The sequence below is a fragment of the Hibiscus syriacus genome, unplaced genomic scaffold, assembly GCF_006381635.1.
Source record: "Hibiscus syriacus cultivar Baekdansim isolate YM2019G1 unplaced genomic scaffold, ASM638163v2 tig00111993_pilon, whole genome shotgun sequence".
Lineage (NCBI taxonomy): Eukaryota > Viridiplantae > Streptophyta > Magnoliopsida > Malvales > Malvaceae > Hibiscus > Hibiscus syriacus.
In genome coordinates this window covers 494,315-519,934 of record NW_024063232.1, presented here as the reverse complement: position 1 = coordinate 519,934, position 25,620 = coordinate 494,315, and the positions used below count along the sequence as shown (strand labels likewise).

At 37.9% G+C, this 25,620-nt stretch overlaps 1 protein-coding gene across 3 annotated transcripts; it reads left to right on the top strand.

The window, feature by feature from the left end:
* The first annotated feature begins 4,030 nt into the window (after nucleotides 1-4,030).
* On the top strand, nucleotides 4,031-23,391 carry LOC120173925 (protein CHROMATIN REMODELING 4-like). 3 transcript variants are annotated; one of them, XM_039180959.1, is made up of 12 exons: nucleotides 4,031-4,216; nucleotides 5,353-5,662; nucleotides 6,317-6,418; nucleotides 6,525-7,397; nucleotides 8,114-8,215; nucleotides 8,310-8,340; nucleotides 8,419-11,063; nucleotides 11,833-11,990; nucleotides 19,993-20,107; nucleotides 20,309-20,394; nucleotides 20,623-21,277; nucleotides 21,376-23,391. In XM_039180959.1, the coding sequence occupies exons 2-12, from the start codon at nucleotides 5,453-5,455 to the stop codon at nucleotides 23,383-23,385; spliced, it is 6,987 nt and encodes a 2,328-aa protein (XP_039036890.1). In that variant the 5' UTR covers nucleotides 4,031-4,216; nucleotides 5,353-5,452; the 3' UTR covers nucleotides 23,386-23,391. The 3 variants fall into 3 exon arrangements, with proteins under 3 accessions (XP_039036890.1, XP_039036888.1, XP_039036889.1); XM_039180957.1 differs by having other exon boundaries at nucleotides 4,032-4,216; nucleotides 8,310-11,063; XM_039180958.1 differs by having other exon boundaries at nucleotides 4,034-4,216; nucleotides 8,310-11,063; nucleotides 20,312-20,394.
* Nucleotides 23,392-25,620: the final 2,229 nt, after the last annotated feature.

The following is a 25,620-nucleotide window of genomic DNA, read 5'->3' as shown; positions in this document are numbered from 1 at the left end:
CATAACGCCCAAAAACTGGTACTGTGTCGCTTACAGGTTGTCGTAAAATGGTGGAAACTATAAATCGAGTATAAAGTTAAATTACGATCCATTTATTGATATTTAATTAATTTACTTCGAGTTAACTATTTAAAGAAAATCCTTTAACTCGATAAGAAATCTTGAAATTTGCAATCCTCCGTCGGGAAAGCTATTTCAACTATTTCTCTTTTGTAAAAGAATATTCTACCATTGATTATGTAAAAAAAATTGCGAATCAAATATAACTAAAAACGATGTTTACATACGAGTAAATTGATTAACTAAAAACGTGAATTGAATATAAATTAAAATTTGAAATTTACATTCACATAAAATAAAATAAATTGTCACTTAAAATAACACATATTGCATCGTTTGAACAAATTAATTAGCAAAATATACTCAACTTATTTCAAGTTTATATGTCGTTAAAATGCCGTACCGGATCACACCACTTCGACCAAGTGGTACTTTCCACGCTCATTCTACGCATATGTATTCTTGAAAATAAAATCGAAAATCAAATATTTCATACATAGATACAAATATAATGAGAATAAATGTAATTGGAAATACAAATATTTACATTAAATGGAATTAAACACATTATTTACATAATACAAATAACCATGTAATATGTAAAATACATTCATATATAAATGACTAAAATAAAAATAAATAACCATTACAAACCAAAATAAAATACAAAAATAAGTAATTAAGGGACTAAAACAAATTAAAACATAAATTCGTAAGGACCAACAATAAATTTACCTAAAATATTTATACTAAAACATTAACCATAATGTAAACAAAGTAAATTAAAAATACTAATTAAAATAAAGAAAGGTAACATTCAGTGACTGAAATGAAACATTTGTAAATATTAAAACCAGAATCGAACATAAACAAAAATATTATGATAAATAGCATGAGGGACCGAACAATAATTAAACCAAATACCCAACAGTGACTAAAATGTAAAATACATAAATATCCTGTCCAAATTCGAACATTCACAAAAATACACAGCACCCGAAATTAGTGACTAAAATGAAACTATTACAAACATTGGGACCACAGTCAAATATCCACAAAAATGACATAACATACATTAATAGGACTAAAATAAAATATTTATAAATGTGATGGCCAGATTCGAATATCAAAGAAACATACATGAAATATTAAATCAGTGGCTAAGATGTAACATTTATAAATATTGAACCCAGAACCAAATATACACAAAAAATGATATAACCTAGGATAGTGACTAAAATATAAAAATGAAAAGATAAAGGCTCAAATTGAAATAATGTAAACTTCATTTCATGGCTAAATAACACGGTTACAAAGCATCAGGGACCAAAAGAGTAGTTACCCCTTTATATGAAAACACAGAAACCCTTTGGCTTAAACGACGCCGTTTTGGGTCCATCATAACCCAAAATAAGGGTTTTGAAACCCTTATTTTTCTCATTCTCAGCCGTTCTCATCTCTTAAAACAGAGAGAAAAAAAACTCTCAAGGTTCTCTCCCTCTCCGCCTCTGTCTCCGCCGTGGAGAGAAAATAGAGAGGCCACGGCCGGCGCAGCCGGCGGCGATGGCATAAGAACAAGACCCAAACCCCAACCTTTAACAATCCCCTCTCTTTTATACTCTAAAACAGCCTCTCCATCACCCTAAAATCAAACGAAAACCCTTATTCAAACCCTAGATCTAAAATGGGAAGGGTTTACCTTCGGTGGAGCTCGGACAACACCGTTAACGACCGGGTTTTGGATCCAAGGTAAGATTTCTCTATTCCTTTCCTTCTCTACTTTGTTTTTTTTTTCTCTGGGCTTCCTTTTTTTTTTGTACCAACTTCTCTGGTTTTTTTCGAATCCTTTCTCGTTCTTTTCCCTTTTTTTTTCAACCGAATGACCCCTCTTTATGGTTGCCCCCTTGGATTTTTAAGGGTTCTTTCGGTGATAATGGTACCTAAGGCTTAGGGAAATTATGGGTTGTTGATTTAGGGTGATTGAATCCCGGATTTTCGGGATTATAGGGATTTTTTTATTTAGATTTATTTTTGTTTTTTTATTGGGTTTTTCTCTGATTTGCTGATTGATTTGGTATGTTGTCACTGTTGACTGCTTGAGGGATGGGCTCTGATCGGCTCGGGAAGCTTTCGACGATGGCTCGTCGACTGGGAAACTGGGACTCACTGGCGGCAGTGGCTTGATGGCTGTTGGCTTGAACGGCTACTGGAACGTTGAAGAGGCACGACGGCTGGATTGGATTAGGGTTGTGAAACCCTATTTACCATCGATCTGGACCGTTGAATGGGTCCAGATCGAATGGTCTACGTTGGTGCGGCGCTGGGATGTTGATACCCTAAGGTTAGGGTTTGCAGTCGGGCTGCTGAGTGATGGGTATTGGTTGGGCCTTGGTTGGGGCCCTGTTGTATTGGGCTTTGGCCTGTAAAATATGTAATATGTAATATTAATAATATAATAATAAATAATAATAATAATAATAATAAAAATAACGATAAAAAAAAACCCGGACAAAAACGGGTGTCTACAGAGCTGATGCAGATCTTTGATATGGACGGGTTCACAAACATGGTGGTTGTGCTTTGGAATATTTGGAATAGACATGACATCTATGTCCATGAAGACTGACTACAACCAGCTCGGGTGATATCTGATAATGAAAAAAAAATTTCTTGCAGCTTTTACCACTCACTAAAAACAGCTTTAAACAATGTGTTAACCACTTCTCCAAGGACTCTTTGGTGGTGCATGCCAAGCCTAAATCAAGTGAAGATTAATGTTGACGGTGCCTATAGCATGCTGAATCGTGAAGGTGCGATTGGGATACTGATTCGAGACTAATGAAATGGTCATTGCAGGTTTGGTGTGTCGTGTGCCATGCCTTTACGATGCAGAGCTGATTGAAGCCCCCACTTTTCTTGAAGGACTTCGATTGGCAAATGAGCATCAATGGGACTCGATTGTTATGGAGGGTGACACGACCAACATAGTACATAAGTTGGCAAATCCTCGATCGGACCTTTCTATTGTTGGACGAATACCCACATGATTTAATTGGCTGCTTCAATAGTTTTGGCTACCGATAAACACACCGAAGTGGAAACGTTGCAGCCCATGGTCTTCCCCGTTTTCCTTCCAACTTTGAATTTATCTCGAAGGTATTGCAAATGAAACGGTGGATGTTATTTGAGTAAAGGATGCTCTTTGATTCTCATATATCTTGTCCAATCTAACGCTCGCTAGATATACATCTTTCAACAAACTTGTACATGTGCCGTTCTAAAGAGATGAACCACCGTTAACTATCAATTCTAAACTCTCCATTAACAATCATTTATATAGAATTGAAATAACTAAATACTTTATTTTATCTATTTTATATAAAAAATGCTTAGAACACCGAGTATTAAAAATGTCGGAATCAAACAAAACAAAGCAGAGCAAGAACGGAAGAGAATGAAATAAAAATAAAGAGTAAAGAGAAAAAAGTTGCTAAGGGAAAGAAAGAATACAATACGAGGGTTCCATAAATCCAAGTGGAAGCAAAGGTAAAGGCGATGGATGGCGGCGATTTCGAGGAGGCGACGAGAGCGAAAGGCAAGTTTCTTTCGTTTCGTGTGCTGTGGGAGGATTAGGAAGAGAAGGGAATTTAATATAGAGACAAAAAGCAAACAAAATAGAAAGTGGCGTCTGGTGAAGCCACGTGGCGTATCATCAGTGGTTAGGTAGGAGAGAAAGACGAGGAGGAGGAGGAAGGGCTGCTTTCCCTTATTCTCTCTCTCACGCGCTGCCATGTCAGAGTGGTAACCCCTTCCGTCCCGTCCCCCCATTACCCCGGCAAATCCGTATCGTATGCTTTCCTCTCTCTATAAAACCCTCGATCCTTTCTCTTTACAACTTCTCTCTTTTTCGTGGAGTTCGGTTTATAATTATTATTAATTTGTCAGTTCTCTATATTTATTTCATTTTTTTCTCGTGTCTTCGCCTTTTCTCTCTCTTTCTCGTATCTCTCTATTCGCTCCCTTTGTTCTATGCTTTGCTATACCTAATACCCCCTTCTATCTCCTCTAGCTGTCTATATTCACTACATCTTTCATTCTGTTACTCTTGGTATTGTTCCACTTGGTTTTGATTCTTTGATCCACGAAGGAGGTGTTGGTAAGCTTCTTTTCCTATCTGGCTATTGATTATTTTCCTTTTTTGGCTTGGGGTTTTCTAATTTTGGTGCTTTGAGCTGCATTCTCTGTCTATTCTGATATTTTCTTGCATTTTCTGTGTCGTTTTTCATGTTGGGAGGTTGTGTTTATGTTGGATTGGATTGAATTTTGGTAGTTTTTGCAGTAATTTGGGAATTGGGGTTCTGTGAGTGAGTTTGTGAATGAAGATGAGTTTCTTCAGATGGGGTTTTCAGTTCAATGTAAGCTGAATGTTTATTGCATATATTGAAAATTTGAAGCTCATTGTTGTTCAATTTTGATCGTTTTCTTTGTTAATTTTCTTTGCATTTGATGAAGTCGTTTGTTTTTGATGCTCATTCATAGACTAGACTAGATAATAGCTTCTAGTTATTACATTTCCCAAGCTGTTTTAATTTACTCCTGGGATTTAGGCTTGCATTTGTTCTTGTTGCTCGTTCAATTGAATGTTTAGGAATGTGTCAAACCACCGTCATTGTTGTTTCTTATTTTTGTTTCTTCATTTTTCATCCCAGAGGTGTCGCCTAGATTAATTATGCTATTTCTATCGTATTATCTGATTCCATTGTTCCCTCTGCTTTATATGGAATATCAGTTCGACTATGGTTTGGCTATTATGTTCACTTTTTTAGCTAAACCTTAGTGGCTCTCTTTTGGCATGAACATGGATTAATTCTTTGACTTTAGTTTTATGAACTTTTTGATATTGGTACTTCAACTTTGACATTTTAGAAACAAACACTGAGAATAAAGTGGGATTTGATGTTGCCTAGTAGGATTAGCAGCAAGTGAAGTTGGATGAAAATTAGAAATGACTAATCTGAAGTAAGTTTGTTTGAGACGTTGTCTAGAAACATGAATAATTGAGCAATTCAATATCATGGGTTTATGTTTTAATGAATTCAGTATGATTCCCCTCCCCTCTCTCTTTTTTTAGTAAATAAAGTTTTCTTTCTTTTCAGAAATGCTTTCAGTAAGTTTAGTGCATGCTTCACCCTCCTTTGGAATAATAAAAACATTGTTGCTTGGTAACTGCTTTTCTGTCTTCAACAAGTTATATTGCTGAAAATGTAGGTATTTCACCTTGATTCCTTGCAGGGGCTAAGATTGCAAATTGGAAGCTTCATTGCTCTGTCTGTGACTTGACATTCTTTCTGCTGTTCATAGACACAATGTTAATTCTCCTGATTAAAAAAGGATGAAAGATATCAGTTCATTGAATAGTAAAATGATTAACCGGAACTGGGTCCTGAAGCGCAAACGAAGAAAGCTTCCATGTGGCCCATCACTAGCAAATGGTAAAGAAGAAAACTTAGTGTCAGAATCTCCTAGGAGTTCTTCAGCTAAACGTAGGCTGAAAGGAGAAAATAGCTCCGGCCAGTTATCTAAAAAGAAGGGAAATGATGGGGTATGCTGTTTTTTGTTCTTGTTCCTTCATTTAGTTGTTTCCCCATTTGCAATGTAGTTCTTATCTTATTTTGATTTATTTGTTCGTGGTGGATGTTGCTAAACTCTCTCCTTGGCCTTTTTCTTGAAAATGTTCATCAATATGTTTGAATTTTACTCAAAATTTGATTGGTCAAGTGTTAAGAATTTGGCTAGATGTTTATCAAGTATCAGAATCAACATGGAAGAAGTTAAAATTTGAGTTATACATGCCGTTCCATATAATTTTTCACACAAGAGTGAATGGGCTCAGAACAAGAACTATTGGTGGATTTGGGTTTTCACATATTTTTCCATTGCAATATGCTTAGTGCTCTTCTTCTATGCATCAATTCATGTGACCTTGAGTACCTCTGACTGACCATGATTATGGATTGTGTTTTCAAGAATGTTTCATTCTTCACTTGTCTTCCGCTCCTTGCTCTGCTTGAGAAGTGTTTATGCACTTTTTCTGTTGGAAAATCAAAGAAAATCATTATAGTATCATACTGCATAATAGTGTGTGGAAAAAAATCCAACGGAATAGACATTCATTTGCAATCTCATGTCTTGACTGTGTTTTATAGGCATATTTAAACCGCTTCTTACAACTGTTCGCAAATTTTATTGTCTCCAGTACTACTATGAATGTGTTATTTGTGATCTCGGTGGCAACTTGTTGTGTTGCGATAATTGTCCCAGTACTTATCATCTACAATGCCTTGATCCACCTCTTAAGGTATGGTATTTAAGCTAACTTTAGATGATCCTCTTCTTTGTTTTATGGCTACATTAGCTATTACTTTTTACTCATTTTCTTTCTTCTACTGTATCCATAATTGTAGCGCATCCCAACGGGAAAGTGGCAATGCCCAAAGTGCTGTAATACTGATCCACTCAAGCCCACCCATCTGGATTCAATTTCCAAACGAGCAAGATCGAAAACAATCAAGACAAAAGCTCAAACTGGAATAAAGTCTCCTGCTACTGAAAAAGTGTCCCCGATTTTTGGAACATCTATTATTGCAAAGAAAAGACCCTCCTCTAGTAAAGGAAAATCTGATGTAGCTCAGGAAGTTGATACTTTCAAAAAGGAACCAGAAACCTCTCATATAGATGTACCTTCTAATCCAAGTCTTGCATCCCTTGGTGTTCCTGAGGAAGGTGGTTCATCTTGTGCGAATGTTGGTGATGGAAATAAGCCTGTTGCATATCCGACAGGGTTATATGCTGAAAGAAAGTTTACTCCTGTAGCTGGTGGCTCATTATGTGTGGATATAGAGGATGGAGTGAAGCCTGTTGCATCTCCAGCAGGTTCATCTGCTGAACAGAAGTTAACTCCTGTAACTGGTGAGGTTTTGTCTCATTCTAAAAGCACAAATTCAGAGAAAAAAGAAGCGCTTGAACCGAAGAATGAATTGTCTTGTGATAATGAGGCACCCAGAAACAAAATTGTTCTTGCAATTGGTTTAGCCAAAAGGAAAAATAGAAAAAGAAAGCAGAAAGTCGGTAGTGAGGCAAGTCAAAAGAAGCATAAGAGAGATAAGGGTAACAATGCCGTTAGAACTTCCAAAAATAAGAGTTCTAAAGAAAATAGTATTGATCCTGGAACTAGTAAAAGTCATAAGAAGCGGAAACCTGTTAGCCATGGGGTTTCTGCATCTTTGTCAAAGGATGATAACGGGAGCAAGAATTTTGATTCTCAGAAAAAAGATGAGGTATGTTCTAATCTTCTAGGTTCCCCCTGCCCCACTTGGTGGTTGGAGGTCTTTTATTTTCTTTCATTTGCTCAGGTGAGTTTTGGAGTGAATGGTGTAGAGGATGATAGTGTTTGTGTGTTTTTTTAACGAGTTATTGTAGAATTGTTTTGTTCTGTAGAAGTATTTGTGATTAAATGGATTCTTCTTTCTGAAATGTACTCTTGCATATGTGATTGGGGGGAAATGTTGGTCTGGAGTAGAGTTTGCAGCTGTATTCTTTGGGGAGAGATAATAACTGGAAAGTTACTTCTATACTTCACATGTTCTGCATATTTTAACTAGAATGTCAAGTTGAAGTTGTCTGTTGATTTTAAGTTGGTGTTCAAACTTTTGGTTTAAATCAGTTTGATAAATGTCCTTAAATCCCGCTGTCCGATATAATTATTTCCCCATTGAAGCATAAATATACAGCTACAGCTTAGGATGGTCTTTTTTCTTATTGGTGCTTGCATAAATTTAGTACTCTTTTGTTTATGTTGGACATTTAAGTCAACTTCCTAATGTTAATGCCTTGAATATATGATACTCACATTAATGCACTAGTATATGATTTCTTACAAAATACAGTTGTCTTCATAAGTAAGTGTTTCTCATTTCTGATGTGATCACATCATTGTGACTACTCTTGGAATTCTTTCTGCTGATTGTTCAAATCTCGCTAATTTCTTGAGCAGATGCTTCCTGAGGCTGCAGCACACCTGTCCATTGAGTTGGATAAAGGTACTCTCAGTGCCCCCCTGATATGTGAAGACAGTGTTCCTGCTGAAGTTCTGCAGGTTAGTTGACTTATCTGTATTGGTTATAGACTCTTTACTTTTGTGGTTGATCACTGGCCATTTTCCCCAAATTTCACACTTTTCTGCTTCACAGGTTGATCGGGTTCTAGGATGTCGGGTTCAAGGTGATAATGCTAGTGTTTTGCATCATGCATCTGCAACACTTTCAGAAGATGTGCTTTCTGATGATTTTGTAATTGCAGTAAATCCAAGCAGACTTTCAGAGGAGAATTCTGTTTGTGATATTGGTTCAGATATAGTAACTGCTGAAAATCTTACCGATGGTTGTCCTAAGACTCTGAAAAGTTCTGATAAAGAAGAAAGCACAAAGAATGATATCAGGGTGGATAAAATGAATGTATATAGAAGGTCTGTCACTAAGAAATGCAAGGGAGGGGATTTTGGGGATTTAGTGAGCAAAGATACTAAGGATTCAGTCGGTGCATTCATAAATGATAAGGAGCAAGAGGAATCTGCAGTAAGTCTAGAAGATTCAGGAAAAAGAAATGAAAACATTGTAGTAGAAGAGTTGAATGCTGCTGATGTTAGTGTGAAAAGTCATGGTACCATTGAAGCTCCGAAAGTCTGTGAAGTGCCTGCAAAAGCAAAAGAGATAAGTGTAGGAAAGAAAATAAGTAGCAGTGTTGAAAATAAAGTCCAAGGACCATCTGTGATTGAATTTGCAAGTTCTAAAGAGGAGACAGTGTCATATGATTTTTTTGTTAAATGGGTGGGGATGTCTCATATCCATAATTGTTGGATTTCTGAGTCCCAACTGAAAAATCTGGCAAAAAGAAAACTAGAAAATTACAAGGCCAAGTATGGGACAACTGTAATAAATATATGCGAGGAAAAGTGGAAGAAACCGCAGCGAGTTATTTCTCTCCGTGTTTCAAATAATGTCCAGGAAGTTTTTGTGAAATGGACTGGTCTTCCATACGATGAATGCACTTGGGAAAGGTTAGATGAACCTGTTCTTCAACAATCTTCTCATTTGATTGACCAGTTTGGTAAGTTTGAACACCAAACATGGGAAAATGATGCCACTAAGGATGAAGTTAGGGAAAAGGGGGAACAGCAGCATGATATTGTTTCTTTAGTTGAGCAACCTAAAGAACTGAAGGGAGGCTCACTATTTCCCCATCAGCTTGAAGCACTCAATTGGTTGCGTAGATGTTGGCATAAATCCAAAAATGTTATACTCGCTGATGAAATGGGGCTTGGAAAGACTGTATCTGCTATTTCCTTTATTTCGTCACTTCATTTTGAGTTTAAAGCTACTCTGCCATGTTTAGTACTGGTTCCACTTTCTACTATGCCTAACTGGCTTGCTGAGTTCTCATTATGGGCTCCTGATTTAAATGTTGTGGAGTATCACGGTTGTGCCAAAGCAAGGGCTATCATTCGCCAGTTTGAATGGCATGCAAGTGATCCAAATAATTCGAGTAGGAAAACAGCTTCTTACAAATTTAATGTTCTTTTAACTACATATGAAATGATTCTTGTGGACTCCTCTCATTTGCGTGGTGTTCCTTGGGAAGTTCTTGTGGTTGATGAGGGTCATCGTTTGAAAAATTCAGGAAGTAAGCTGTTTAGCTTGCTCAACACATTCTCTTTCCAACATCGTGTTCTATTGACTGGAACCCCACTCCAGAATAACATTGGTGAGATGTATAACTTGCTTAATTTCTTGCAGCCAGCTTCCTTCCCTTCTTTATCTTCATTTGAGGAGAAATTTAATGATCTTACAACTGCGGAAAAGGTGGAAGAACTGAAGAAACTTGTTGCTCCTCATATGCTTCGAAGGCTTAAAAGGGATGCTATGAAAAATATTCCCCCTAAAACTGAACGCATGGTGCCTGTCGAGCTGTCATCCATTCAAGCTGAATATTACCGTGCAATGCTAACTAAAAACTACCAGATATTACGGAACATCGGGAAAGGGGTAGCACAGCAGTCCATGTTAAACATTGTGATGCAACTGAGAAAGGTTTGTAATCATCCATATCTCATACCAGGTACTGAGCCTGAGTCTGGATCACTGGAGTTTCTTCATGAAATGCGTATAAAAGCTTCAGCCAAGTTGACTCTGTTGCATTCCATGCTTAAAGTCTTATACAGAGAAGGCCATAGAGTTCTTATTTTTTCACAAATGACTAAGCTTCTTGATATCCTTGAGGATTACTTGACCATAGAATTTGGCCCTAAAACATATGAGAGAGTTGATGGCTCTGTTTCAGTTGCTGATCGTCAAACAGCAATAACAAGGTTCAACCAAGATAAAAGTCGATTTGTCTTCTTGTTATCGACACGCTCTTGCGGTCTTGGTATCAATTTGGCAACAGCTGACACAGTTATAATTTATGATTCTGATTTCAACCCCCATGCTGACATCCAAGCTATGAATCGGGCACATCGAATTGGACAATCAAACAGACTTTTAGTATACAGGCTTGTAGTTCGTGCCAGTGTAGAAGAGCGGATCTTGCAACTTGCTAAAAAGAAGCTGATGCTTGATCAGCTGTTTGTCAGCAAGTCTGGATCCCAAAAGGAAGTGGAAGATATTCTGCGATGGGGAACAGAAGAACTCTTCATTGATTCTTCTACTGGGAAAGATTCAGGTGAAGGTAATAACAATAAAGAAGATGCAGTAATGGATATAGAACATAAGCTCCGGAAGAAGGTTGGTGGTCTTGGAGATGTGTACCAAGACAAATGTACGGATGGCAGCAACAAGATTGCGTGGGATGAAAATGCAATTTTGAAATTGCTTGATCGTTCAAACCTTCAGTCTGGAACAACTGATGTGGAGGGCGATTTGGAAAATGATATGCTGGGCTCAGTAAAGGTGAGGTATTGTACTCATGTCATGATGAAGTGTCTGGTTTTATGTTAATACATTCATTGGCTTGCAAATGTAATGACGTGTTGTACCTTTTTTTCCTCTGCATGAGAATGATACAAACTTACGGATTTGTTTAAATAAAACTTGAAATTATGGTTTTATTGCTTCTATATTTGCTGTTTGTGATAAAGTTGCCTATGTGTTTAATGTCCGCTCCCCCAGTTGATCTTAAAATGTATGATTTAGTTGGTCAAAGTAGGAGCTCTGTGGTTTACCCCTTAATTGTTACGAGCTGTACCTGTTTTGGCAAGCCTAAAGTCTCCTGGTAGCTTTAGGTTATAATACTGATTGTTTCAGTTTATAAAAAATTTATGCATACAATCTTGAATGTTATTTCCAACTATTAGAGCAAGCTGCTGAGGTTATTGCCTCTGTTGTTTCTTTAAATTATGTTGCCCAGAGAATTCATGCTTATGTGAGAATCATTTTTTATTGTTAAAATTGATAGTTTATTGAATGTTTTACCATCTCATTATGAAACTTTATTTGGCTACTGTTTGAAAGGGGAAGGGGTTCTTAAAAGTAGCTTATGATGGGACTTTATTTTCCTTAAGAAATTCTTATAATTCCTAATATTTTCTTTTGAGTCTTTGATCTTACCTGTTGTTGTGTTAGACTTTCCTAATTTTACCATCTGCACTCATTCTAATTTCAAAGCAGTAAAATCTTCTTGTTTCTTTCAATGAACATTTCCTCATTTCTTCATGTGCAGTCGGTAGAATGGAATGACGAAACAACAGAGGAACCAGGGGGAGGTGAATCACCTCCGGCTGTTGCTGATGATATTGCAGAGCAGACTTTTGAGAAGAAAGAAGAAAATGTGTTAAATGGTACTGAAGAAAATGAATGGGACAAACTTTTGCGTGTGAGGTGAACTTCTCTTCCTCTCCCACCTCCACCCCAATAATTTATTTTCTGTAGAAATAAATCCTTAAACTAAAGGTTCCCTACTTTTAAATGCACAGGAAAATCTAAGTTCGCACATGAAAAACCCAGTAGAATAATTGAGAATATGATTAAATTCATGCACTGCATACAGTCATGGAATTAGTTCAACAGCTAGGGATTTGAGTTTGTTGAAGTTATGAGGATCTCCAGGCATTCCACTTGGATGATAAATTTGAGAAAATCTCCTCTTTCTCTTGTTTAAATTATAGGAAAGACATTATTGTTAATCTCTGAGCTTGATAAAGATGCAACCGTTTACTTCTGTTTTAAAATGTTAAGTCAGAGTAGGAATGGCTCTTGTTGGCTGACTGCGCTGAGCATGAGGTGGTGGGTGGCAGGTTTAGATTGCACAATCATGCTTATAGATGGATTAAACTTTAAACAGATGTATTAAAAATGGCTAACCCTTGTTCCCATATGTAATGGGGTAAGGGGAGGTAAGATAGTAGGCTGCCCCCAACAGGTTGAGAGCAACTTCTTTAGGAGACCTCCGAATTATGAAATGCCCTCCGTGGGACTCGATCCCACGATCTCAAGGTTAAGAACCTTGTGCTCTACCAACTGACCTGGATGGTCATTTCTTTAAATAGATGTATTCTATTGCTAATATGACATTTGTTTTCAATCTTAATTTCAGTATCAAAGGAACTATGAGGGAGTTTAGGGTTAGATTTGGCATTTTAATTTATGTTAGGGTTAAGAATTACTGGATAAAATATCTATGTTTTTTTCCTTTTTTTGTAGTTGTGAGCATTAAGCTTTTTTTTACTGAGATATTGGGAACTGAGGTTTTGGATTCTGGGTGTTGAAATTTCTGGTTATATTTAGTTTTTTTAGTAGTTCTTGGCAGTTTCTTTGGCATTATTGGGACTACTAAATCTTGATAGCATTCCACCTGTAGATCTGTAAACTTCGCCACCAAATCTGCTGTTTGAAAGTGGAGTTATTATCTTAAATATTTCTTGCTCTTTGTCCCACTGTCTTGGGTTTCTAGCTTTGTAGATAGCTGAGCTGCTTCAGGTCCAGTGAAGCTTCTATATGATGCAATTGATAACAGTTTACAGGCTCAATTTTTACTTTCCTTCAGAATTGGCCATTTTCTTTCAAAGGAAGAAAGCTTGCATAATAAATGAACTGTCTTGGTGCTGTTGTTCAGAAATAATAAATGCTATTATGCTTAAATAATGAGTTGAGATAAACTTATGTTCGGTGCGGGATATTAACTCTTGTACCTTCTAATTAGCATACACTATGTTTTCTTTCAATAAATTTCTTTCAGATGGATTATCGAAAAAGTATCTGATCTCATTTAAACCTGTCGTGCATAATTGAAGGTTAATTTTGAGTACTCTTTTGTTATAGGAATAAGACTTCAACTAATCCAATTGAAATGATTCATATATTAAATGCAGGGGGTTTTTGTCGATAAACCTCTTCGGCTTTCTGACAATTATTTTTTTTGATAGGAATAGAAGGCCTCGTTAAAAACCTCCCTCATAGTTGCCTCTTGTAAAGAGACATAACGGAAGGAGGAAAAGAGTGCCTTAATATATTAATAACCCAAATTTACATAAGATTACCAACCATTACATAAAATTACCTAACATAGAAACATAACCAAAATAAAACACCATAACCACTACTAAAAAAAAACAAACTCCACACTCTCTAACCAATTCTTGACTTAGCTAGACAATCAGCTTCCACATTAATACATCTACTGATATGCTTAATAATTATATTAGACTGCATAACTGTCTTCTGAATTTCTGAGATCAAATCAACAAGGTGAACCGGACAAATTTCCGGGCTGTTGATCCACTTCACAGCAAGGAACGAGTCACTTTCCAAAATCAGAATACCTTTATCCCTCCAAACTGAATCAAAAAACACTGCTAACCCCACTTTAATAGCAAAAATCCCAGCAAGAATAGGAGAACAAGGTCCTAATGCTCTAGAGAAAGAAACCAGCTTGTTCTTGTCAGCATCTTTAAGAACTCCACCAACACCACTTCTTCTCCAATCAAAGTTAACAACCCCATCAACATTCATCTTAAAATAACCTGTAGGAGGACACCAATTTAATCTTGACAGTCGAAAATTGGAGGGGGACTTAATCAAATCTGCCAAAGAAAGATCTCCCACAAGGCTGTCCACTTGGATAGACACATCCTTGTTTTTAGCTAAAAACCATGACGCCACCCTATACCTCACCAAGAAAAACAAATTAGCTTTATCGAACTTGCCTTTCTTGAAAACAATCTAGTTCCTACACAACCAGACAGACCACAAAACAACTCCTGGAATAAATCTCCAAATACCCGAGTTAGGTCTTAACTGCACCCATGAAAGTGAGAAGCCCTCAGATTATTAGGAAGAACTGAGATAACTTTCCACAGACAGAGGATTTTGACCCAAATCTGCCAAACCTGGATGCACGAAAAAAATAAATGACTAACCGATTCTGGTTCCACTCCACAGAACACACATAGAGGGGAATCGATATTATTGACTTCCCTTCTCATTAAAACAGTTTTGACAGCCAGCTTCTGATGAACTAAATTTCCAACCATGAATTATCTGAGTCTGATAAACTTGACACTAATCTGGAGCAAGATTGAATCGAGAACACACCATCCCCACTACCTTTCCACGCCAAACGATCTCAACCCTTCAACAAAGGTTGAAAATTATCCAACAATACCATCATTTCCATCCAATGTTCGAACTCACTATCCATTAAGTTCTTCCTAAGTTGTAAATCCCACACCCACTTCCCATTAGACATACACCCAAAATCAGCCACAACCCCTTCCTTATTAACTGACAGTGCAAAGATTCTTGGGAACATAGTCTTCAAAGAATAATTAGAAATCCATGAATCATGCCAAAAACTAATTGAATCTCCTTTTCCCACCTGAAGCACAAGATTATTCTGAAAGCATAACCCAAAAGAATCATTAGTCCGAAAGTTATTAACACCTTTCCAAATCCAAGACGCATTAGAGGGCAGATTATCATCTAGAACAATAGAACTCATCCCCACATTATACTTGGAACATATCATTGTCTTCCACCAAGAATCCTTCTCTGAACCAAACTTCCATACCCATTTGCCCAATAAAGCTCTATTCCTTAGCTTAAGATCCGAAATTCCCAATCCCCCCAGCTCTTTATTTTTGCAAACAGTATTCCAATTAACGCAATGAAACCTCTTCTTCTCAGGCGAAGAACCCCACAAAAAGTTGGTCATAATAGATTCTAGTTTCTTCCTCACAACCACTGGCAATTTGAAGAGTGACATATAATAATTAGGGAGTGCATTCAGGACAGATTTTATCAAAACTGTCCTACCTGCTATGGATAGAGTAGATAATTTCCGACCTGTCAATTTCTGATAGAATTTATTCACGATCGGATCCCATAATTGAATAGAATTTCTCTTTGCTCCCAATGATAATCCCAAATATTCTGTCGGAAAGGAGTCTCCTAAGCAACCAATAGATTCTGCCCACTCCCCAACAATCTGATCTTGTAAATTGATACCAAAAATTCTGCTCTTCACTAAATTCAGTTGTAGCCCTGTGCACATCTCAAAAACAACCAGAACCCTCTTCAGATTTGCCAATTGTTCTTTAGATGCTTTGCAAAAAATAATCAAGTCATCCGCAAATTGTAAGTGAGTCGGCATCGAAGAAGCATTATCAGAACCTATTTGAAAACCCTCGAACAGCCCCAACACTGCTGCTTTAGACAGCAACAGATTCAAAAATTCGCCTACTAGATTAAATAGGAGCGGGGATAAAGAAACCCTTGTCTCAGCCCCCTAGATGTTTTAAAACTTTCAGTAGGAGAACCATTAACAAGAACTGAAATAGAAGTTGAACTTAAGCAATTATAAATCCACGACCTCCATCTTCTGCTAAACCCCATACACTCCAAAATTTGAATTAAAAAATTCCAATCAACAGTGTCATAAGCCCTCTTAAAATCCACTTTAAAGACGAGACCTTCCCTTCCTTTCTTCCTCTAAAAATCAATGGCTTCATTAGCAATTAAGGAGCAGTCACAAATCTGTCTTCCCGGGATGAAAGCAAACTGAGATTGACCAATTAGCCCTCCTATGCACAACCTAAGCCTTCTAGACAGAACTTTAGACAGTATTTTGTAAAGATCCCCTACCAAACTGATTGGTCTGTAATCCTCAATACCAACCGGATTCTGCTTTTTCGGAATTAAAGTAATGAAAGAATGATTGACACCTTTCCCTAACTTCTTTCCATCGTAAAAATCCTTGAAAAACTTAAGGATATCTCCTTTCAACACCGGCCAAAATTTCTTGAAAAATACCATATTCAATCTATCTGGACTCGAAGCTTTGTTACTATCCAAAGACTCTATTGCCTTCCAAACTTCCCCCTCCGAAAATCGTCCGAGAGCCTATTGAAATTCAATTCCAGCTTCTCAACTTCAACTGTCGGAATGGCATTGTAAGCATTCTTGAAATAATAAAAAACAACAGCTTTTATCCTCCTCGACTCCTCAATCAAATTACCACTCACATCCAAAGAATTAAGAGCATTAATCCTCCCTCTATTTGTAGCACATTGATGAAAATATCTTGAATTCCGATCCTCATCCATAATCCACTACGCCCTTGATTTTTGGAACCAAACTAACTCTTCTTTTTTATACAATGACTATAATTCACTTTTTTCTTTTGCAATATCCGCCATAGAAACGAATGAATTCCTTTGCTGTAGTAGAATTTCTTGATTCGAGATTAGCCTCTCTTTGCTGTCTATCAAGCTTTGTAATTGCATTCTGCTCTCATTAGACCAATTCCTGATTTCCATCTTTGTTTCTCGAAGTACCTGCTCAACGCTCAGCCCCTTCCTACTCTTAACTTCAGAAATTTTCTTTTCCACTGCTTCCTTGAATCCCTCCTCTATGATATAATTAAACAGTCTGAAGGGTTTCGGACCCCAATTCAGCTTACTGGATTCCAAAGCCACCGCATTATGGTCTGAAATTGATTTAGGTAATAACAACTAGACAACATCCGGGAATAATCCTAAAAAGTCGTCCGAAACAAGAAACCTATCCAACCTCACGAATGTAGGGTCTTCCCTATTATTACCCCAAGTGAAACTCCCTCCCACCAAAGGCAGATCCATTAGACTTGCTTGAAACAGAAATTCCCTGAACTACGCAATTGAATTTTCATTAAGAGATTTCCCCAACTTCTCTTCCTGTGATAAATGAGCATTAAAATCTCCAACAACACATAATGGGCATCCCAATGTAGAAATAAAACAGGATAACTCCTAAAAAAAAGCCTCTTTTATCAACTTCAATAGAAGGCCCGTAGACATTAATAAAACAACACACCTCTTGTTTGTCCTTTACTATACCCTTCAACGTTATAAACCTTGGAGAAATCTTCACCAGCTGAGGTAAAAACCAGTCCTCATCCCAAAGAGTAGCTAATCCCCCTGAAGCTCCCACTGCCGGAGACTCCACCAGCCCACCTAGATATTTACCCCCCAACTTCCTCCTCATACCCACACTAACCACCTCCAATTTCGTTTCTTGCAGAAAAAGAAATGAAGATTTCTTATCTACAACTATCTTCCTCACTGCCTTAGCCTTTTTCTTCCTACCTAAACCCCTAATATTCCAAGTGACACAAGATACTCTACCCATAAAAAATAGTTAAAAACCTTCATCCAACTAAGGGTTAATACCCACCCCTCTCCCTCCTAGCCGAATTGGACTCCGAAAACTTCTCTGCAAAATCCTTCTTTCCCCCCTTAAAGTTAACACCTAACATTTGACTAACCTACCAAGTTAATTCCATTTCGTCTTTATCCATTGAAAATTCAACTGCTGAGAAACCCTTCTCCGATTCACCTCTTATTCTTCTTATTAGATCTGCTATAAACTCTGTCACAAAAGATGGTAGTAGCACTATGAGATCGAACACGATTTGTTGGAGGGGAAGAAGAGAACACCTCCTTGTAGAAACATTACTAACTTGTACCCCATTAGATCCAAACTGAACTGCTGCAAAAACCATCTCTGAACCCTCCAAAACAGTATGCTGAGGATCTCCACATTCCCCCCTATTATTAACTAACTCATCAGGCTTGTAACCACCCCTATTTGAATTAAAACTTCCCTGAACGAGCCCAATATCTTCTTCCCTACCCATAGTACCATTAAGCCCATTAACATGGTTAACATTATCATGCCCCAAGAAGACCTTACCCCTGTTAACCACCCATTCTCTCTCTTCTGTACCAGCCCCAACCTTCTCTGCTGTCCCTGGACATCACCCAGAACTGTCTCCTTTGCACATAAGTCAACTGCCACTAAATTTTGAAAAGCCCCTTTTTCTTCCAACCGCCCATCGAAAATTGTGCGCTCCCCTTGTGACGAGTCCAAGACCCATGCTTGAACACAATTTTGAATATCTGACAGCGCTTGCTTACCCATCCTCCCTTCCTGCACTTCGATGTCTTCCCCATTACTCTCTTCCGGCAAGATATCCTCATTATTTACTGTTCCGTCATCTTCAACCACATCATCTAACTCCGGAAAAAAATCTTCACTTCCTTCCACCTTTATCTTAATCATGAACGATCTCCCATATGTATTAATAGTGACATGGGGAGGAGTATCAAAAGGACTTTCAACTCTCAATAGCATATGAGCAACTCTACAATCCACTCTTTTAGCAGTTTGTTCTTGTATCTTAACTAATTTGCCCCATTTTGACGCCAAGCTTGTGAAGAAAGGGACTGACCAACAGTTTAGAGGAACACCAATCATAAAAACTGCACAATAAGGTAATGGCACACCCTCTTCATCCAGAACGTCCTCTAACCTTTCAAACCAAAAGGACAAATTCTCCCACTTGTTTACCATCGTTGCAAATTTCTCCTCAGCAGTCTGGAAAACTACCAGACAGGCATTCTTTGCATAACCCCATTTAACCACTTTGACATTAATTCCCTCAGATTCTAACGCCCTGTGCACAAACTCAATCTCAAATAATGGCTTACAAATACCAGTGAGAGACGTTTTAAGCCATGACCTATCCTCCATTGGAATAAATACTTCCAACGGCTTCTTCACCTCCATCTTAGCTCCAAAACTCCCCACTTTCTGGCCCTCAACTTCTTTTACTCCCACAAACGTATCCTTATATGACCTTCCATTGTAAAACTTATTCATCATCTCCTTCTTCCCAGTACCTGCAACTGAAGATGATGGTAATTTCCTGAGCAGCTCATCTCCACCAGCAACTGTAGATCTCGCCATACTAGTACGCTTGAGGCTCGTTGAATTACTTCTCTTCTGATACTTAGCAATCGACACCGATATTTTCCTCCCATCGAGCGAGACATTATTCATCTTTCCAATTGCAAAATGCAGATCATCTTTGCTAGCAAAATGCACAAAAGCAAAAGTACTTTCCTTGTAATAAGGTTTCCTATTAACAAATGGAATGAACACCTTAATAACCTTGCCATAATGACTAAAACGATCCCATAATGCACTTCTCTGCACACGCCTACTAAGATTATCCACAAATGCAACCCATGATACTCCTCCAGACAAAGAACTATTACTGGCGGGACGAACAAAACCCTTCGAACTCTCCCTCACTCTCTCTCTACCTTTCTCACTCATATGAAGGGGGGTTTTAACGAGACCTCCAACTATAAAAAAATATATATTAAATGCAGCTGAACCTTTTTGAGAGACAAATCGCATTAAACTTTTGAACTTTTGCTAAAGAACTAAAGTAGATAATTTCATTATTTTTAATGTCACCAAAAACTTCATTTCCCACTTTGGCCATAGCATTTTTCTTTGGACTTGTGTAAACTTTCTTGCTTAATTTACTGTGTAACAGGTGGGAGAAATATCAAAGTGAGGAGGAAGCAACCCTTGGTAGAGGGAAGCGCCAAAGGAAAGCTGTTTCCTATAGAGAAGCTTATACTCCCCATCCCAATGAAACAATGATCGAGGTACTTTAATTTGCTTTCTGCATTAAAATGCATGTATAATTGGCTCTCTTTTATCCTTGCTGTGTAAAACTTTTCAAAATATACAGAGATCCTTCCATTTTTGCACATTCACTAGCTTGCATGGTAGCCTGTAACTTGCAAGTATCCTACATAGTTGTACTGGTTATTCATAGTGTTTACACCTTGTCTTCTGTTGAAAAGCAGAGTGGTGGTGAAGAAGAAAAGGAACCAGATGCAGAGCCAGAGCGGGAATATACACCAGCAGGACGGGCTCTTAAAGCAAAGTAGTAAGTTCTGATTCTTACCTAGAATTGCACTTGCTGAATTTTCTGTTGAGATTCAGGTAAAGTGGTATTTTCAAAGCTGTTGTCCTTTGGTAGAAAAGTACACTTGGTCCAATTGCATGAACTCTTTGGATAATTTGGCAGTCATTTCTACTCTTTGAATAATTTGGCAGTCATTTCTACTCTTTGAATAATTTGGCAGTCATTTCTACTCTTTGAATAATTTGACAGTACTAAACTCCGTGCTCGACAAAAAAAACGACTTGCTAGGAAGAATGCAATTGAAGAAGCTTGTCCCAGTGAGGGATTTCTTGGACTTGAATCGGCAGCTCAGTGTCCTTCTGTGAATGAAAGAGATGGGGATCATGTTAATAAATCAGATCAACGGTCAGATAAAGAGAAGTGTTTGGTAATTGACTTGGAGGATAACAAACTTGGTCATTCATCAGATGAACCAAAGAGGACAGACGATTCCATTTTAAGGCTTGGGAGGCTGTCTAAACATAAAAGAAGCGGACAATTGAATCTTTCTGTTAATCCTCTTCATCAGTCTTCTCCTGACATAATCCTTAACAGTCATCAAGGCATAAGCTATAACAACTCTCTACCAACCAACAACTTGCCAGTTCTTGGGCTTTGTGCCCCCAATGCTAGTCAGCTAGACACGTTTCATAAAAGCTTCTCAAGATCAAATGGTCGGCAAAGCAGGGCAGGATCTGGACCAGAGTTTCCATTCAGTTTAGCTCCAACTACTGGACCTTCAACTGAGAAAGAAGCAAAAGGTCAAGAGGCTACCTTGGACAAATTGAAATTGCAAGATGCATCGCCAGAAGTTTTACAATGTCTTAAAATTGGAAGCCAAGATAGTTGGCTTCCATATAATCCGGTAACTCTCTTTCTTAGCATTTTGTTTTTCTTTAGTTTTCAAATACAAAACATTCCAGCCCATGGTCATATATAATGACAAGACTTGTTTCTTTGCAGTATCCTCTTCCTGCTTCACAAGGAAAAGTTTTTGATCGGGTAGAAAGTTCTGGTGCTAGTTCTTCTGGTTTTCAGGAAAAGATGTTGCTGCCTAACATGCCTTTTGATGAGAAATTGCTACCCCGGTTTCCCCTTCCTACCAAAAGCATGATGACATCACATCATGACCTATTACCTAGCTTATCCTTAGGGAGTAGGCTTGATGCTGTGAATGATTCAATGCAAGACCTTCCGACAATGCCATTGCTGCCCAATTTGAAATTTCCTCCACTAGATGTGCCTAGGTATAATCAACAAGAGAGGGACATGCCTCCAACATTGGGATTGGGTCAGTTTCCGTCTATTTCTTCTTTTCCTGAAAACCATAGGAGGGTGCTTGAAAATATCATGATGAGAACTGGATCTGGATCTGGGAACTTGTATAAAAAGAAATCGAAAGTAGAGTACTGGTCAGAGGATGAACTTGATTTTCTCTGGATTGGTGTTCGTAGACATGGGCGAGGTAGTTGGGATGCCATGCTTAGAGACCCCAGGCTAAACTTTTCTAAGTATAAAACTTCAGAAGATTTGGCAACTAGGTGGGAGGAGGAACAACTCAAATTTGTGGATTGTTCAGTATTTCCAGTTCCAAAATTCCCCAAGATAACAAAAACAACCAAACCTTCTTCCTTGTTTCCGAGCATTCCTGATGGAATGATGACGCGGGCACTGCAGGGTAGTAGGTTTGTTGCACCCTCAAAATTTCAAGCGCACCTGACTGATATGAAATTGGGTTTCAGTGATCAGCTTCGTTTGCAAGATGATAATTTTCCTTCTATTCCAACATGGAATCCTGATAAATCTCGTGCAAACGTTTCTGCAGATTCAGTTGCTGGGCCCTCTGATAGGCCTGGGCCGGCTGCGAATTTACCTAGTGAGAAACCTTTTTTTCTCAACTCTTTTGGTGCCAGCAACTTGGCTTCAAGTTTGAATTGCACCAGTAGCTTTGATTTACATAGGGAGGAGGATGACTATGGGACAATGAAGTATGGGAAATTGCCTAGTATACTTGATAAATCGCTAAATATTTTACGCGATTTCCAAAATAATGGTGGAAGTGGGGAATCTGCCGGCTCTGGGTTTCTCTCTGATCCAAATAAAAGGCTGAATCTTTCCTATTCAAAGGGAAAAGAAGTAGTTGGAAACAGTTCTTCCAAGAACAAGTTACCTCACTGGCTTCGTGAAGCAGTTAGTGTTCCTGCCAAACCTCCATATCCTGGTCTACCACCTACTGTCTCAGCAATAGCCGAGTCAGTTCGTGTACTGTATGGAGAAGATAAGCCAACCATTCCTCCTTTTGTGGTACCTGGCCCCCCTCCTCCTCAACCAAAGGATCCAAGACACAGTCTAAAGAAAAAAAAGAAAAGAAAGTCGCACATGTTTAGGCAGGTCCAACCTGACACAGCTGGAAGTAGTAGGCTCTCTCCGGCATGTTCAATTCCGTTGGCACCACCATTTCATTTGCTTCCACAATCAATAACTGGAACTGCAGGGCTTCCTTTGATGGAATCTGATTTCAGCAGGCCTCCTCTTAACTTAAGCACGATTTATCCGCCGTCTTCATCAGCATATCTACATCCACCAAAGAAATCAAGCATGGGATTATCCCCCTCCCCTGAAGTGGTTCAGCTGGTAGCATCTTGTGTTGCTTCAGGGCCACACTTCTCACCAACTTCCGACACGACAAATTCTAGCTTACCTGATGGAAATCTTCCATTGCCTAAGCCTGTCGGTGAAGTTGGATATCCAGATTCACAAGGTGTATCTGACAAAGGGAAGGCTAAACTGAGCCCGCCCGCTGATGTCCAAGATCATTCTCCAGAGGAGGGACAAGATGTGCCTGATTGTTGTGGGGATTCTAGCAAGACTCAGTCTGATCTTTTTCGGCCTGAACAGCATAATGTAGAAGAAATATCTTCAGAAGGCACTGTGTCAGATCATCCTGTGAGTGACCATGATGCTGATGAGTAAACAGTGGAACAATTATTCTTTTACGTGCTCGAATTTTTGTAGGTGGAAGCGGTGAGAGTGATTAATTAGCGTATATAGGGATCATTTAGGACATCTGTAAAGTTTCTGTAAGAGGAATGCAATATATAGTGTTGCTTTCCTGCCACGGCATCGTTTGTCTTACCTCCAATTTTAGAGCTCACAGCTATTCGCAACTGCCAACAATGGAATTTTTATCTGCGTTCGGTGGAAACTTTGTTTCTAGCTGCAGTAAGCTTCAGCCGCCTATATAATGTTATCTTCAAGCTATCTGAGTGGTGCAAGAATTTTTTGTTTCATAATTGTAAAATTATCCTTCTGAATGTGAAGTTCTTCTAGTTTATATTGTGCCATTAAAAATTGTAAAATTATCCTTCTGAATGTGAAGTTCTTCTAGTTTATATTGTGCCATTAAATTAACGTCTGGTGTAGCATGGATTGTGGGCACATTATTTCTTTTTGGTTTGTTACTGCATCAGACAAATGAAAACTTATGTAGAAAATTTAATATTAAAATTTGAGTTTTTAAAAAGATCATTCTTTTTCAATTTTCTTTCTAGTGTCGATCTGATTTTAATCAGAATCAAAATGATATATTTTGTATTTCACTAGGCTTATGGTTAATCTTTGATTTTGTGACCAAGTAAAGATCAATAATATTATATTTTACATGATTTTCCCACCAAATCCAAAAGAGAAAAAAGGATGCATTGTAAAGCCGTAGTTATACTCTCACATGTCGGTGTTTTTCCCTGCATAAATCACTCGCTCGTTAACGATTACTTACTTTGTTAATATATGTAATTTCATGGAAGGAGTACTCGTCCAATTCTGAAACTTGTGGTTAAGTCGTTCTGACCATAACTAACAAAGGGGAAATAATAGAATGTTGAGAAAGATATCTCTACATTGCTTCGGTTACAATAACTTTTTAATTAGGGGATTATAAGGTAGAATTTGTTCAAAATTTTTCTTAATTATTGATATCGCACATACATTATAGATAAAGCTATTTGAACTAGAGTCATCTAAGGAGAATAAATTATCTTTTATTACTAAAACTACTCGATAGTTCGGATTAGGATAATTATTAAGCACTTGATGATGAAAACCATTCAGGTTCAATAAATAGTTACTCTTATCGACTAAATCTCTCATTGTTCCAAGCAATACATCTAATAATTTATACAAAAAGTGAATACATAGTAAGGTGATAAACGCATTGATAATGAAGCTAAAGCCAAACTCAAACCTCATGCTAGAAAAAACACATCATCCATTACAAACCCTTGTGGAAACAAATCATCATGGTCAGTCGACGTAATACTTTTATCGCCTTCTTGTTCTTGTTCTTCATTTGGCAGTTGCTGCTGGTACTGGTAATGGTACTCGTACTGTTGTTGTTCATTCTTTTCTTGTTTGGTGTCAACAAAAGGCTGTGATAGTATTGGAGGATGATCCCAAGTGGTGCTGTGGTGATCGTTTTTAGCATTTGTAAGAGCGAAATTTATATTGACAGGGCTTCTTCTGCTATTGGCGAATGAAATGGAGCTGCTACGACGGCGGCAGCCGGTGAATCGTTGCACCAATGATCTGAAGTTTTTGGCATCGGTGTTGAGGAGGGTGACGGGTGTTGTTTTTGAAGCTCTGGACAGTCTCTGAATAGGCTTTGATATGCAGGCCCTGGGGGCCAAGTGGTGGTCACCGGCGGCTACAAATGAAGTATCAATGGTTTGTTGATAGAGTTGCATCCAGTCAGATGAAGAGGAGGTCATGGTTCCAAAGGGTTTCATTGATAGTACTTGGTTGTTGCAATTTGAAGTTAAGTTGCATTGAGTTATATAGTAATGAATATAGAGTGAGTTGGTGAACCATCAATATGGTGCCTATCAATTCTTGACCATTCTTAATGGATGAGAGCCAAAGGATGTTTAATTGTTCAAGTTATTTCCAGGAAGCAGCAGCTGTTTCTGTCAATGATATCATCAGTCTCTCACCTCGTGTTTTGGTCAGAAAATTGTTATAAATAAGAAATCAACATCATTGTACTGCTTGTTTCATGTATAAACATGAAATAAAATTTTATGTTAGACCCTAAACTTTTACCGTAAAATTTTCATAAAAATTAATTTATAGAATTTTAATATCAAAAACAAATTATCAATAAAAAATATTTAAAATATATTATAATTTAATTTTTTTTCTGTCGGCTTCTGT

Bases quoted from the DNA above. Each gene is read 5' to 3' on its own strand.
- LOC120173925 (XM_039180957.1), top strand. From the start codon at position 5,453: ATGAAAGATATCAGTTCATTGAATAGTAAAATGATTAACCGGAACTGG. The intron at 5,663-6,316 runs GTATGCTGTTTT...TATTGTCTCCAG, and splicing joins AAAAGAAGGGAAATGATGGG to TACTACTATGAATGTGTTAT. The intron at 20,108-20,308 runs GTACTTTAATTT...TCTGTTGAAAAG, and splicing joins CCAATGAAACAATGATCGAG to CAGAGTGGTGGTGAAGAAGA.